The sequence below is a fragment of the Anopheles ziemanni genome, chromosome 2, assembly GCF_943734765.1.
Source record: "Anopheles ziemanni chromosome 2, idAnoZiCoDA_A2_x.2, whole genome shotgun sequence".
NCBI lineage: Eukaryota > Metazoa > Arthropoda > Insecta > Diptera > Culicidae > Anopheles > Anopheles ziemanni.
The window spans coordinates 84,251,348-84,265,472 of NC_080705.1; the positions used below are offsets into that span (position 1 = coordinate 84,251,348).

General features: G+C 42.6%; 3 protein-coding genes across 3 annotated transcripts; 1 reads left to right on the forward strand and 2 right to left on the reverse strand.

Moving 5' to 3' along the window:
• Positions 1-2,839: 2,839 nt before the first annotated feature.
• LOC131281986 (alpha-1,3-mannosyl-glycoprotein 4-beta-N-acetylglucosaminyltransferase B) lies at positions 2,840-7,099 on the reverse strand. The gene is made up of 6 exons (XM_058311370.1): positions 6,932-7,099; positions 5,220-6,221; positions 4,650-4,780; positions 4,262-4,563; positions 3,924-4,185; positions 2,840-3,340 (listed from the first exon to the last, which is right to left on the reverse strand). The coding sequence occupies exons 2-6, from the start codon at positions 6,196-6,198 to the stop codon at positions 3,311-3,313; spliced, it is 1,704 nt and encodes a 567-aa protein (XP_058167353.1). The 5' UTR covers positions 6,199-6,221; positions 6,932-7,099; the 3' UTR covers positions 2,840-3,310.
• Positions 7,100-7,396: 297 nt separating this feature from the next.
• On the reverse strand, positions 7,397-9,257 carry LOC131282129 (uncharacterized). The gene is made up of 9 exons (XM_058311525.1): positions 9,200-9,257; positions 8,940-9,133; positions 8,776-8,880; positions 8,522-8,692; positions 8,311-8,445; positions 8,122-8,235; positions 7,919-8,064; positions 7,723-7,845; positions 7,397-7,643 (listed from the first exon to the last, which is right to left on the reverse strand). Exons 1-9 carry the CDS (start codon positions 9,255-9,257, stop codon positions 7,397-7,399), a joined length of 1,293 nt encoding a protein of 430 aa, XP_058167508.1.
• A 658-nt stretch (positions 9,258-9,915) lies between these two features.
• On the forward strand, positions 9,916-14,007 carry LOC131283006 (serine-threonine kinase receptor-associated protein). The gene is made up of 3 exons (XM_058312567.1): positions 9,916-10,614; positions 11,963-12,628; positions 13,456-14,007. The coding sequence occupies exons 1-3, from the start codon at positions 10,509-10,511 to the stop codon at positions 13,764-13,766; spliced, it is 1,083 nt and encodes a 360-aa protein (XP_058168550.1). The 5' UTR covers positions 9,916-10,508; the 3' UTR covers positions 13,767-14,007.
• The last annotated feature ends 118 nt before the right edge of the window (positions 14,008-14,125 follow it).

Sequence of the window (14,125 nt, forward strand, 5' to 3'; positions counted from 1 at the left end):
TAATTTTAACTCTTCATTTGACCAAACTTAACATGATACAAATTTTCTGCAGTGTAAAATAAACGCCAAAATTACCGCGAAAAGTTTCATAGAATAACACGTTTTGAACGGATTCTTGGTCTGCGGGAAGTAACTGTAGAGCATTGCGCCATGACTACATGTTTCCAAACATTATATGTTGTTCAACTGCGTTACGTTGTGTGATAATTTTCTAGTACAATAATAATAGGATAAAGCAATGATGTTACATGTCACAATGAATAAAACAAAATATTTTGGAACAAGTCTTCGAAAACTTGCACTTTTTTAGAATACATTCGAAAAAAAAAAAAGAAAACACTGTTTATTCTCCGTTCAAAAAAATGCAACATTCTCCAAAGTTGTCGATAAAACAAAATAAAACAATTAAAGGCTGATACAACGGAAAAAATGGAAATAACAGGTATGTTATGAACTAAATAAACAAGCAGTAGGAAGTAAAGTACCTTCAACCATTAGTTGTTGATAGGAAAACTCTGGGTAGTTATGATTTGAATTGTTCTATGCTCCTACTTGCAATTGGTGATTAGAGATTAAAAGAAAATATTATAAACTTAATACGATATTTATTCGACATCGAACTAATAACTTTTGTAAACAGCTACTACTACATGATACTTTCGGAAGACATAAACAGACCGCCATTAATAATACCAAATGTATATTTATATTCAAACAAAGCTCATTTATTTGACAATCACACTCTCCTTTGCGCTTGTTCTTACAAGTAGTTAATTGTTACAAGATTGTTGCTTTGCAATTTCCGATAACGTGTGTGTGAGTGGGTCGTGTGAGGGTCAGCTGACAAAGAGTTCGCAGTGTAGCTTTTATTGTGCTAGATCAATTGTTTCGTTTAGCATTACAGCGGTTTTTGTGTGTTGTGTGTGTGTGTCTGTTGGAACATTTATTTAATAATTTTACTATTGGAATGGGTTGACTATGTTACGCGAGTGCAACCGCAAAGCTAGCTCATCAGCAAGCCCAAGTACGTAGGCAGACGCGATCAACTGTCGAGATACTGTTGTAATTTATTGTACTGATGCGGTTGTAGGCCCCTTTTTTCGTTAGTCCGCTTTCATGCACTGTTTGCAGCCACATCATTCTAGGGAGCCTACAAAACATAACATTTCTTCTCACTCATTGACGTTTTGCTGAAAAAACTATTGTGTAATGTGGACACGATTTTTGTTAACTCCCAGTGGCGACAACATCATCCGAAACGATCAGATCATTGCATTACTTCAGCAAGGAACAAAGCTATTATTAAAGAAACATGATTTTGATTACTCGCCACCGGTACCAACCACTAGGAACGTACATTGTTAGACGGATATCAGGCTGGTCAGGCCACACTCGAGATTTCTTCTGCCTGTCACCGCCAAGGGGTGCCTTTTCGTATCCAACTGCCAAGCTGTCAATTAGTGATAAGTTCTGTATCATTATCTCTCGTTATGCTTTTTTCATTTCTATTGTATCCTTCGAGGAACGAAACCATAACGCAGGGACTCTTAAACATTAGCAAACGAATGATTCAAACTGGTAACGTATGGCATACCTCTCCCCTTTGCTTCCGGGGAAAGCTGCGTGGTTTCGGTTTTGGGCAATAAGGCTGCGTAGGGTTTGAGCAAAACGAAAGAAAGCTACGACCAGTGAAAGCATACGGGACGGGAAGCAGCCGTTATTTTTAAGCTGGTTTTTTCAATGCATTTTTGTTTGCTCTTCTTTTCCAAAACAGTACGCGTAAAAAATGAATGTACATGTCTCTCATTCTCTCTCCCTAGCAGTCGAATATTACTAGCATCACACAAGGTTTCCTCTGGGTAACAGAAGAGAGTAAGAGCTTGCAAACGCTGGTTTTTGCCGTACTGTTTATTTTTCTGTGATGATCTTTATTCTTAGATTACTAATTAGATTCAAAAGATTTTAAAAAATATCCCAATATGTTTTTCAATTTTCAAAACAAAGTTCGAAAACTTTTAATACTAACTTTTAATTTCAATTTTCTAAATCCAAAACCATAATTTAGCGTGGTGAAAGTTTCACCACGTTTTAAACATGAAAAAACAAAATAAAAAATGGAAAGAAGGACGTAAATTTTGTAAAAAAATACCAGAACCATAATTTAGCGTGATGAAAGCTCCAATACCATGTTTTAAACATAAAACCAAAAACAAAACAGTAGAATGGAAACAAGGAAGTAAATTTTGTAAAAAATATTAACGACACTTCCATTACTATCCTTCATATACTGGTAATAATTTCGGGACACAAATGAGTATACGGTTGAATAATTACTTTCGTTTACGATACTGTTAGACTGGCTAGCTATCTCAATATTCCGGATGTGTTATTTCCCTTGTTTTCCTATGAATAAGGCTTATCACCAAAAAAACAAGTTAACGATCGTCAGTAGCCGTCGAGTGTTCGATTCATTCACAATTAACTTGTGACCATTATTGACGATCGCTAACGATTTCCCTGGGCGATAAGGCTTAATGTTACGTTACCCGTAACATAACAGCTATCAAAATACACATTACACACATCCACAAACACACACTTACTTACGCCCACGTGTACAAACATCGATAAAAAATAGCGCGAATAATACGGATACTGTCCAATTTCATATAACATGGCGTAAAAACTAATCCTACACAATATAGATATCCAATAGCTGTGCGATTCAATTGTGGCTAAACCAATTGCGGGATCACATTGAAGACGACGACCGTACACTGGCCGCGGTAGATAACACTGTACACATTTATGCATCTTACATTCGAGTAAAGGAGGGGAATACTAAACCAAACCTATACATTTGCCAACACTTACAATTATTTAGACACAAAATGCGCAAACGCTGCCGGTGCAATACGTAACAATACGAGTACATGATTCCATGTCATGAGATTCTTCCCGTCGCGTGGCGTATGCCCAGATCTTTTGAGATTACGATGTAGGTTGCGATTATACGCAGACAGATCATTTCTATCTTCCAAACCGCCTCTTAAGCCGCCTCCTTTGATCGGCTTCCTTTAACCGATATTTAAATGTTCATTTTTGCGTTTGGTGGTTTCCTACGATCTTTTCGACCACCCGGATTGGGTGCTTTTGAGGGGCTTTTATCACGACTCACCCGCTGGCGACGGAAAGTGGTGCCTCTATCGGATGAACGCATCTGTTTCTTATCACCCAAGAAGAATGCCACCGTTTCCGATTTCGTGTGAGAACTCGCTCCGAACGGGTCGAGCATACGATAGTGTTTCTGTCACCGAACGCTGTTACTCTGCAAATAAATCTGTAAAGAGTAATGAGAAAATGAAGGTCATGTAGTCCGTGCCAGAAACCCAACAAGGTAATTTAGGCAATAAAAATAAAAGAATCATTAGAAAATCATATCAATCTTTCTGGAGTTTTTTTACGCAATCACAACATTCCTTTTTTAAGTTGACCAAAAATGTTTTAAATTTTAACCACAGTTAACTTTCTTTTGAAAGGATCATCTGGCGTTTCTTTTATGTTCAGAACAAGTTTGACAGCGTCATCAGCAACAGACGCCGAAGCAACGGACAGAAGGAAAATTCGACCAGAAAGTCGCTATAGATGAAGTGAAAATTTAAGAAAAACTAGAAAAAAATGGAGATTGTCATACGGAAGCACAGATCAAGGTCGGTCACACAAAAATAATGTTTCAAAGTATGAATGATGGCCACAAGGAAAAACATGCCAATATAAACCGTAATGTCGGCTATGGCTAAAGTTCTGGCAAAATGCCGTAATTTCGTCTGACTTGCCAGTGATAATTTGTATTTAATATACTAAACTGATGACACTATACTGTAAATACTTAATTCGCTTAATTTGCGTTGAACATTGCATACCTCTCGTAAAATAACCCAATTTTGGCTGTCACTGTTGACGTGCAGTCGGAGCTCCTTCAGCTTGCCGATCTTCGTATCGATCTCGCCTTCCGCAATACCGTAGTTATTGAAACTACCCACCACGAGAAACCCGTCCTTGGTGACATTGTAAGGCAACGTGGCACTGATCGCCGAACCATTGCCGTTCGCCGGGAGCACTTCCACGGTGGTGTTGTAGAACCGGTCAGACGGTTGCTCGAAATTCCCACTTCGAAACAAAAATCTATGTGGAAAGTGATAATGAGAAAGTAAATAACGGTGTGCCTCACACACGTCTCCCAAAGGTCATTAGCACCCACCGTCGAATGGTAGTAGGTTGTTTGAAGCGAAATTCGATTAGATCGCCCGGCTGTGGCATCAGGCCCCAGAAGAAACTGTCGCCCGCGTACGCCTTCTGCAGGGTGTACGATTTGTACGGCTGTATGCCGGTGCGCACCGTGGCCGGCGGATTGCGATGTGGATGAAAGTTTGGTATTTTGCCAAACTGTTTGTCCTTCAGCTTTTGCACCTTGCCCTTGAGCGAAGACTGTGTGCCGATGTGCTGGAACAGTGAGGGCTTGTAGTGGATCCACAGTTTGGACATCTCCTGCTTGCAGCTTTTCTGTAAAATCATTGTAAAAACAAACAATCGAAGGTTCTATTAGCAACAGTACCCAAAACAAGGAAAATCTCGACCCCTCTACTTACGCCATCCTTTTCCACACTGCACACTTTCGTGTAGATCAGGTGGTACAGCAACCAGTCGACGGGCTTATCGTTAAAGAACATCTGGAAGAATGTTATTAACCAAGGCAGATCGGCGGATTTGAACATTTTTCCTACGAAGGAAAAAAACCCATCGATTAGTACACGCAGTAGGGATAGAGCCGAATAGATTAAGAACTAGCGCAATGATAATTGAATGTCGAATAACACGATCTAACGCAACGTCACATTCAAACACAATTTAAAAAAATCGAAACAATTCGCAAGCTAGTTGGCAACAAAAATCGGTAGAAGCATGGCCTAGACAGACACAGGACAGATGGACAGATTGAAAAAAAATACTTTTTAAGAATTACGAGCACTGCGAGAAAAAGAAAGAAAAAGATAGTTAAAAGCGGATGCGTGAGTCAGTCTTGTGATTCACCTGACCAGAGTGGATGGTGATAAAATAGACAATGGAAGTAAAAGCAAATTGAAATTGAGAGAATCATGTAGATTACGACCCACGGGTCCCGCATAATTTAGTCACCCGACGCCCTTTCATATACGCACCTATGAAACCTAGTTGGCAAAAGTCCAGCACGAACCAATTGGTGTGCTCTTTTTTGGCCGTTTTCTCCAGGGCGAAATTTTTCATTATCGTCACGAAGCCCTTCTTCGTGAGGATGTCGTCCTCCAGCTGCAGGTAGAAGGCACCCTTCGGTTGTGCGTACGCCATCAGGAACGCAAAGTCGAGATTCTGCTTCGAACGCCACCGGACCCGTTCGAGCGAATCGTTCAGCGTCTGCCGGAGGTTGTTCATGTTCGGATAGTACGAGGTGGCCGGTGCGATGATCTCGAGGAACCCATTATCGATGTAGCTCCCGAAGCGTGTACGTATCTGGTGCGCTACCAGCTTGACGTAGTCGAGATCCGTCTCGCCGACGTACACCACGACCATGGTATCGTTCTGTTCCTCCTCGTCCATATTCGAGATGAGATTGTCTATCGTTTCCACCAGATAGGACTGTTTGTCGCGCTTCACCGTTGGAATGCCCAGCACGATCGAGACACCCTGTCGCTTTCTGCTCTCGATGTAGCTCGGTTGCAGCGAGCTGGAGTCGTCCAACAGGTGCGGCAAAAAGTGAAATGCTGTCGGGAGCTTGAGGTTTTCCGCTAGCCGCGCCGTTGACGTCACGTTTCGGATAAGGGAGCGCGAGTCCGCACTCAAACCGTCCAGTAGATCGAGGTTGGTCAGCGACACGTTAGCCCCGTCGGTGGCGCTGGTGCCACCGGCTGCGTTCACACCGTTTAGTGCGGCCAGCCGCAAATACTGCGACAGGATCGCAACGTCCTCCTGTTTCGTGCGGTACATCGACTCGAGATACTGCATGCGCATCTGGAACTCGGCCATGCGCTGCGACATCGACTGCTCGGAGGTGTAGTCGGTTCCGATCACCACTATCAGTACCGTGCACGGTATCAGCACCAGTACGATGCCGTACAGGCAGCCACGCCTGCGCATGGAAGATGTGTTCAGTCCCATTTTCATGGTTTTCGGCACGGAAATATTTTCTGAAAAAACAACGATAGAAGAAAACAGATGTGAAAAAATGGTAACACACAGGCATAGAAAGTTAAAACGGAACGGCACAATTTCGTGCCATTCGATGACGTCATAGCTTTGTTATCGTTTCATATAACCGCCCCCCCCTGGAAAAATCGAACGTTACACACCCAATGCCAAGCCCTTTGTAAACAACTCAAGTTAATGAAGCACAGGGTTATCAAAACTTGATTAAATGTTGCAGTTTTATGTTCGTGCTCTAATTTCGTTGTTGATTTAAATGGCACAGAAGTAACCATACAATATAACACCATTGTACTAACACAGAAAATTAACGAAACAAGTGTTCGATTGTATTGAACCCGGCTTACGATAATGTTCTTCAGATTTGTGGCACCTTTGTACGATTTTTTGCACATTGTCGATCGTCCAAGACCCACCCACTCCCACGGGACGTGGGATCATAACAAACAGTACAGTATAGTAGGCACAGGTTGGAGTTAACATTTGCGCAACACCTCACAGGTATAATTTTAACATACACCCCACCCATCTGCAAACAGCACAGTGCATCGAGGAACGGAATGGTGCAATTATTCCACGGAACGAATGGCAACACACCAACTTTCCAACAGAAATTTGATAATAAGGGCATTACTTTCTCAATTCATTTTTTGGCAATTCGAACACCAACAACATCAACAACAAGGCAACTCACCATTCAGACAAACTAATGTAGCTTTCTATTTCTACTTAAACAAATCGTTTCACGTCGTTTCATTGCATCAGCGAATTTTCCATCGCAGGACGAATGGAAATAAGTTGTGTATTTATGCTTCAGACACTTTCCAGCACATGTTGAGAACACAAATATTTCACTGCTTTCACAAACGATCCTGGCGGAGCAATGTTTTCTTCGCCGCATCGAGTAGTGTTGGTAGAACCATGATTCGGAAGATTCGAAGATTTGAGTTCTTGACAGATTCGGATTCGTTTGAGATTTAAATCAGCTCCCAACAAGCAATATCTGTCAAAAACATAGGCGATGGCGAGAAGAAGAAAAATCCAAACCAAGACTCCTGGTTATACGGTATAATCATGGGAATCCATTGTTTTTTTTTCAAAATTAATTGACAAAAACAGGTTTGGATTGCGTTGTGCAACGATACAGGTTACAACTTATTTATTCTTCAGATTTGAGCAAACGCAACAAAGCAGATAAGGTTGCTATGTTTTCATATTCCGAATCATGCATATTCACATTAGTTGCTTTCAAGTCACTTCGTTCAATAATTTGGGTTATGTGCGCAAAAAACTGGTCCAACAGCATATGCAACGAATTTTGTCGTGCCAAAGAAGCTTTCAATTTGGTTTGCATTTTAGTTTGCTCCTCTAAGCCATGTGTAATGTTTTCTGTTTTTGGTGGTAAACTGAAAGACACATGAGACAATCAGATTTAAATGATTGAACTATCAGTAATTTCAGTTTAGGCTAGCAGTAGTGCATTACTTTGAACCTTCGTGGATAAAATATTTCATATGTTCAATACTTTCATTAAGTTTCTTGTAAGAGCCTTCCTTCTCATAAATTTCCTTTTCCACTTGCATGATCTGATTTGTTTTATGATTCATTCTAGGAATGATTAACAAAAGAAACACATGATGTCGTCTATAATAAAGTGTAAAACAATACAAGAAAAACTTACTCGTAAAGAATTTGAGCCTCACAAATACTAAAAGAAGCTTGCTTCATTTCAAGAATAGTTGATTGCAAATTCTCCTTTTCTATTTGCAAATTTTCCATACTTTGGGTCAAAGAATCGTAGCGTGAAGTCCATCGTTTTGTGTCAATCTAAGAAATAAACAGCGTTTAGTAATATGATTGTTTGCAAGCGCATTTCTTACTTACGTCTTTCATTGTGGCATCAACAATTGAAGACTTTTCCTTTGCTAGTATGGTTTTATAATGAATCAGGGATGTCGTAGTCAGTTCTCGATGTGTAGCGAATTTTAAAGATGATTTCTGAAAATAACAGCAGGTAGGAGATAGAGTAATGGGCATTAAGAAGATTGGCCCGTATTCCGATGATAAACGTACCTTTAAATCGATATTTAACTTTGCTACATTATTAATCATTGACCGACCGATCTGTGTTGTTTTTTTAATCAGCTGCGTTTGCTCTGTAATTGCTTGTTTTAGGGCTTCTAACGATCGGTTGTTATCCAGGTTGTCCTTATTCCAAATGAAAGATAAAAACCATTCACCATTATGTCGACCGACGGGTAAGTTAAGTATTTTGTAGTAATACCTTTGATAGGTACATTCCTATACGAAAATAATACCCATGCACGTTTCGAGCATTGCGAATAGCTGCCTCACAGCGATTAAGATTTGCAGCCAGTAACCTTATTTGAGATTCTTGTTCCGTTGCTTTTGGATCATATGTATCAAAGTGGATTCTGTTTGCGAATATTTTCATCTGCATAAATGATCGATCGATTTTCATTTCCATTTTAAAAGATCGAACAGAAATACGCTTGAAACAGTTGTTTGATTACTCACCAACAAATTATGATACCGTTCGCGCAAAAACTTCACTTTCACTAGAAGCAAATCCAATGTTTTCCGTTTAGCAAAACGCATTTCGTCAAGATCTGTCAGGATTTTCTGCAGAATAAAGGATAGTCATTTATTCAACCAAATCAAAATCTGCTTTACTACCACACCTTCATGTCATCAGTGGGAATTTGTAGAAATTGATCTTGCTGGATAACATTCCGTATATTCGATTCATTTATGATCAGCCTTCTTTTCAGGGTTTCATTCAGATCAAATAATTCCTTTACAACATGTGCGAAATGTTCTGAATGACACGCCTTTTCATACAATATTTTTAGCCTGTTCAACTCGATGTTGCGTTCTGAAAATAGAATTCGTCATTACATTAAAATAACCGATTTGCTATCACATAAACACGGATACTTACTGCTTAAATTTGTATAGTTGAAGAATTGCGTAATTCGGTCGTTCGGTGTCCACTCCATGACGGAAATACAGTTCAATAGCGTAAATCTGATGAAGTCAATGAAATACCAAAACCAATCTGAAACCGTAGCTAAACGTGTACGATCAAAATCTTTTAACGCAGGCTACTAGAACACTTTATGTACTACCGAAAAAGATAAATAAATCAAAAAAGAAGAAACAATCCATGCTGCAAGTTTAGCATTGGATAATGGTTTTTATTTAGTTCAAATATAACTTGTACATATTATCAAAAACTTTATTGAATGCTGGTTGAGCATATAACACCCTTAAGAATTTCGCCTGTGTTCCCTGTGAACCCGTAAACATCAAAGTATAAACGATAGAAGACCGGCGAATTAAACGTCAGCGTCTCGTGTCATTAAGAAGTCTGGGGTACTATGCACTCTGCTTCAATAGATAAATAAACTTTGTTTGGTTTTACCAAGTTCAGGAATTTATATGACTCATGCATCTCTAAATATGTAATAATTTCAACGCTGCTTCGTTTACTGACAATAAATTTGTATTCCTTTAGAATTTGCTTCAAAAAATCTATATTTATCCTTTACAGCAGTACGTACTTAGAGGTATTTTCTGCAACTAAAAGTGCGTATGGCCCCAATATCCCTACTAAACGCCAATCCGTCAAGCAACGTCCAAAATGGCAGCCGACACAGCAGTAGGAAACTGCCATTTGTACGGAGTGGTCAAGTACACTTCTTGACTTTCGCTACCGTAAACTCTTTCGGGATCTGAATCGATTTCTTAAATCGAGGCTGACCTTGTTTTCTTCTTGGTCATCGTCCGAAAAATATTCGAGGCGTGCGTCTCCTGCTATCGCACGACGATATCTATAACCTGCTGCGCCCTCCAGCGTTCGAACGTCTTCGATATTTCCTCGGATTCGGAAGAAAGTGCGCTCCACTCGCGTGTGTGTGTGTATTTTTTACGATCCAGTGTTGAAGTTGTGCAAAATTTGTCCAGGCTCTTGTGTGCATCTCTCCTGCCGAGCTGTAGTGTTTTTTTTGTTTGAACCGTACACCGTGCCATCTTGCATCGAACCAAAAGGAAACTTCGTTTTCATCCTTTGCCAAAATCACGCGTACTCCAATTCCAATCGTATGTGGTGCTGTGCGCGTGTGTTTGTGCTGTACTGAAACGAAACCGTGTGCAGGAAGAAAAAATTGTTCCTCCGTGACGGAGTTGACCACGCTGTTGTGCAGTACGTGGGCTTAAAACGTGAAAAAGCAATACCACAATCTACAAACATGAAGCAAATCGCTTTGACCTGTTCCGGCCATACGCGTCCCGTTGTGCACTTGGATTTCAGCGGGATGACCGAATGTGGATACTTCCTCATATCGGCATGCAAAGGTAATATTTTCTGCAACTTCAAGCTGCAGCCCTTAATTGTTTTCACAAGTAGCATGTTGGGAAAATTTAATTTTCCTACTATGAATCACAATCAAAGAAATACTCATAAATGACCGCTATAACTGTAGGTACGTTCTTCGGTTACTCTATTGGTAAACAAACACAACCTAAAAGGTTCACAGCAATGCTAAACATAGTTGAACGAAAAAAAGATCGCACCGTATTCCCTTGCGATTCCAAACGCCAAACCGATTGGCGAATGCGGCACGTCCAAAACCCGTTCTCACTAGCCTTTGTGTCTCTCTGTGTCATTGGGGCGCCAAGGTCCTTCCGCGATATGAAAAGACTAGCTTGCTTTTTTATGTACCGCATCGGCCGACAGACACATGACACGACGCTAAAGGGAACAAAACCACACACATTAAGCGCGAGACTGTACACCGATAAAAGCGAATTCACACAAGGGAAGCCATCAAACCAGTCTGGTATCGGAAAAGGGCCAAGATTTGGAAAAACGCGTAGCAGAAAGCCCGATCGCATACAGGGAATCGATCGTTCCCTTTATTTCCGTTTCGCACGCATAACAATATCTCTCAGCAGGCGTCGTCTAGTCATTCGGCGTCGCGTTAATATGCATCGATCGCAGGTGGCCTTTACTGTGCTGCTATGTGGTACCGCATCCGTAAAGACATTTCCTCCGGGCGAACCCACCCGTCCTCCTTCACGCGTGCTGGTCATGTATAAATCAAAACAGCAACAACGATACCGTCGGCGGGCGGCGGTGCTGTACTTGCGCGTTCCGAAAACGAACGTACAACGCACATCGGCAGTGCTGTGTACCGATGCGGAAGTAGGAACAACCAATAACCACATCCAAGTAGCCAAGCTTGGACCGTCCGCGGGAAGGGGGTGTCCAAGGCGACAGCCGACGGAATGGAGGGATGGTACGGAAACCGCAGGAACTAGTTCGCGTTTCGCCGCGACGGGCGGGAACCGGGGTCGCTTTCCTCGTGATATTTCACTCTTATTTATTATTGCTCCGTCCCTCACTCCTTAAGGTCTCCCGGCTAAAGGGTCCGGTGACCTCCTGGAAGTGGTTTCCCTGATCGACGCGAAACGCGACGGCACGATCTCCTTTCTAAACTTGGGCATTCAATGTCACGCAATATATTCTCGGTTGACCTATACTTACGAAGATCTATCTGGCTTCCTGTTTTTGTTCCGTTTCTTTTCCGTTGTTGTTAGTGTTGTGTATCCCTGTTTAAATAAAAAAATATGGCTTCAGTTCAACCATGAACTAATATTGTTAACCATTACATTACATTGTTGATTTTCTTCCATTGTGCAGATGGCAAACCAATGCTGCGGATGGGCGACACCGGCGACTGGGTCGGCACGTTCGAGGGTCACAAGGGTGCCGTCTGGGGCGTCGCGTTGAACGACTCGGCAACGCTAGCGGCGTCCGGCGCGGCCGACTTTACCGGCAAAATCTGGAACGCCGTCACGGGCGAGGAGGTGCACAGCCTGCAGCACAACCACATCGTCAAAACGGTCTCGTTTAGCCACGACAGCCGCTTCCTGGTGACCGGCAGCAACGAAAAGCTGGTACGGGTATTCGATCTCAACTCGGAGGGCAAGGCGCTGGAGTCGTATGCGGGCCATGCCGGGGCCGTCAAGCGGGCACTCTTCTGCCGGAACGAACGGTGTGTCATCAGCTGCGCGGACGACAAATCGCTGCGCTTGTGGGACCGCAGCTCCGGCCAGGAGGTTTCGCGGGTCGAGTTCAGTTCGCATCCGAACGGGCTCGAGCTGTCGAAGGATGGCACCATCCTGACGGTAACGTACGGCCACTGCACCGCGTTCTACGAGATGGATACGCTCAAGCAGCTGAAGGAGATCACTATGCCGACGTTGGTCAGCTCGGCCAGTCTGCACCCGGACAAGCACATCTTCGTGTGCGGTGGGGAGGACTTCAAGATGTACAAGTACGACTACATTACGGGCAACGAGATCGGTAAGAGCAACTTGAATTTGAACCGGATTTTTAAGGACTTTTGTAATGGGGAGGGCCACATCAGTTTGGCAAACTATTTAAACACAGCATCGTTTCGTTTATGGAATTCAATAGCATTACTTTGAAAAACACTCAGATTTTAGATTTTATTTTTCTCTATCTTGATGCTCTTGTGATAGTAATTTTATTCTTGCATCAGGAACTCACACCGATGAGTTCAACATCTATAATATTCCAAATTGCATAAACACTTTTCGGGTCACGCAAGTAACGAAAAGTGTAGAATAAACTTAAATCGGTTCAATCACAACATCAATGCACCGCAAATCCATCACTCTTTCTTGATGTTTTAAATGGGTTTGTCAAAATAGTATTTATCCGGACCCGGTTGATTGGTGCTTCGTAATGACCGGCAATTTTTTTTTAGCTTCGACCCAAAAAAGGATCTTGGTTTAAGCAACCTTTCTTACTTGTTTTACCTCTCTTCAGCGCTAAGGAAGTGATCATACCAATTTGTTATAAGTTCATACTTGGCGTCAAGTGCTTGAAGAAAAACTTGTTGTCTTTCCAAAATGTATCCATAAATTCAATGAAATTTCCAGTCATGCATGATAACATTAAAAGCTCAAATAATTCCTTTTTAGTTCAAAAACGTCTGGTCATTTTGACCACATGCGGTAGAGTTGGTCGCGTTCTCACTGTCATGCTAGAGAGCAAGTTTTCTTAACTTAGTTGTTGAAAGCCACAATAAAAAACAATAATTTATCGCCTCCTCGGATGGGCTTACATTTCACGCTGATATTCACGAGCTTGTCCTTTTGTTGCAGAATCGTTCAAGGGCCACTTCGGTCCGGTACATTCGGTCAGCTTCAGCCCGGACGGCGAACTGTACGCCAGCGGCTCCGAGGACGGTACGCTCCGGCTGTGGCAGACGACGGTGGGCAAAACGTACGGTCTGTGGAAGTGCACCGAGCCGACGGATTTGAACAATTCCACCACAGCCGCCGGAACTGGCACGGCCGCCGTCGCCGCCACCACCACCACCCCAACGGTTCCCATCGCCACAACCACCAGCACGGCACCCACTGCCACCGCCGCCGTCAGCTGCCCCACGCCGGCCGAAGTAACTGCCAACTGAACGTAAGTGGCGCGCAACGAATGGGACCGGACGATCCGCGTGGAAAAAAAACTCTTACCTGAAAGGAACGATCGGGACACACCGGTAGGCTGGGCGGGCCCCTTAGGAAGGGTGTGCGGGGGGTTTTGACGGGAGCAGAACCGGCAGTACCGCGTAGATGTCACCAATGGTCGGAACCTTTTCGGGGGAGCAGAGAAAATAATAAAAAACAAAACCATCATTTCCTCAACGCGCGTTACATGATGATGATGGCTTCCGGGAAAATCGAAAGTAAGGGCCGCGTCATCCGGGAGGAACAGGGACGCGTAACACGCAATGAACTATGAATTCAGGACTTACATACAGATTCACACTCGTAC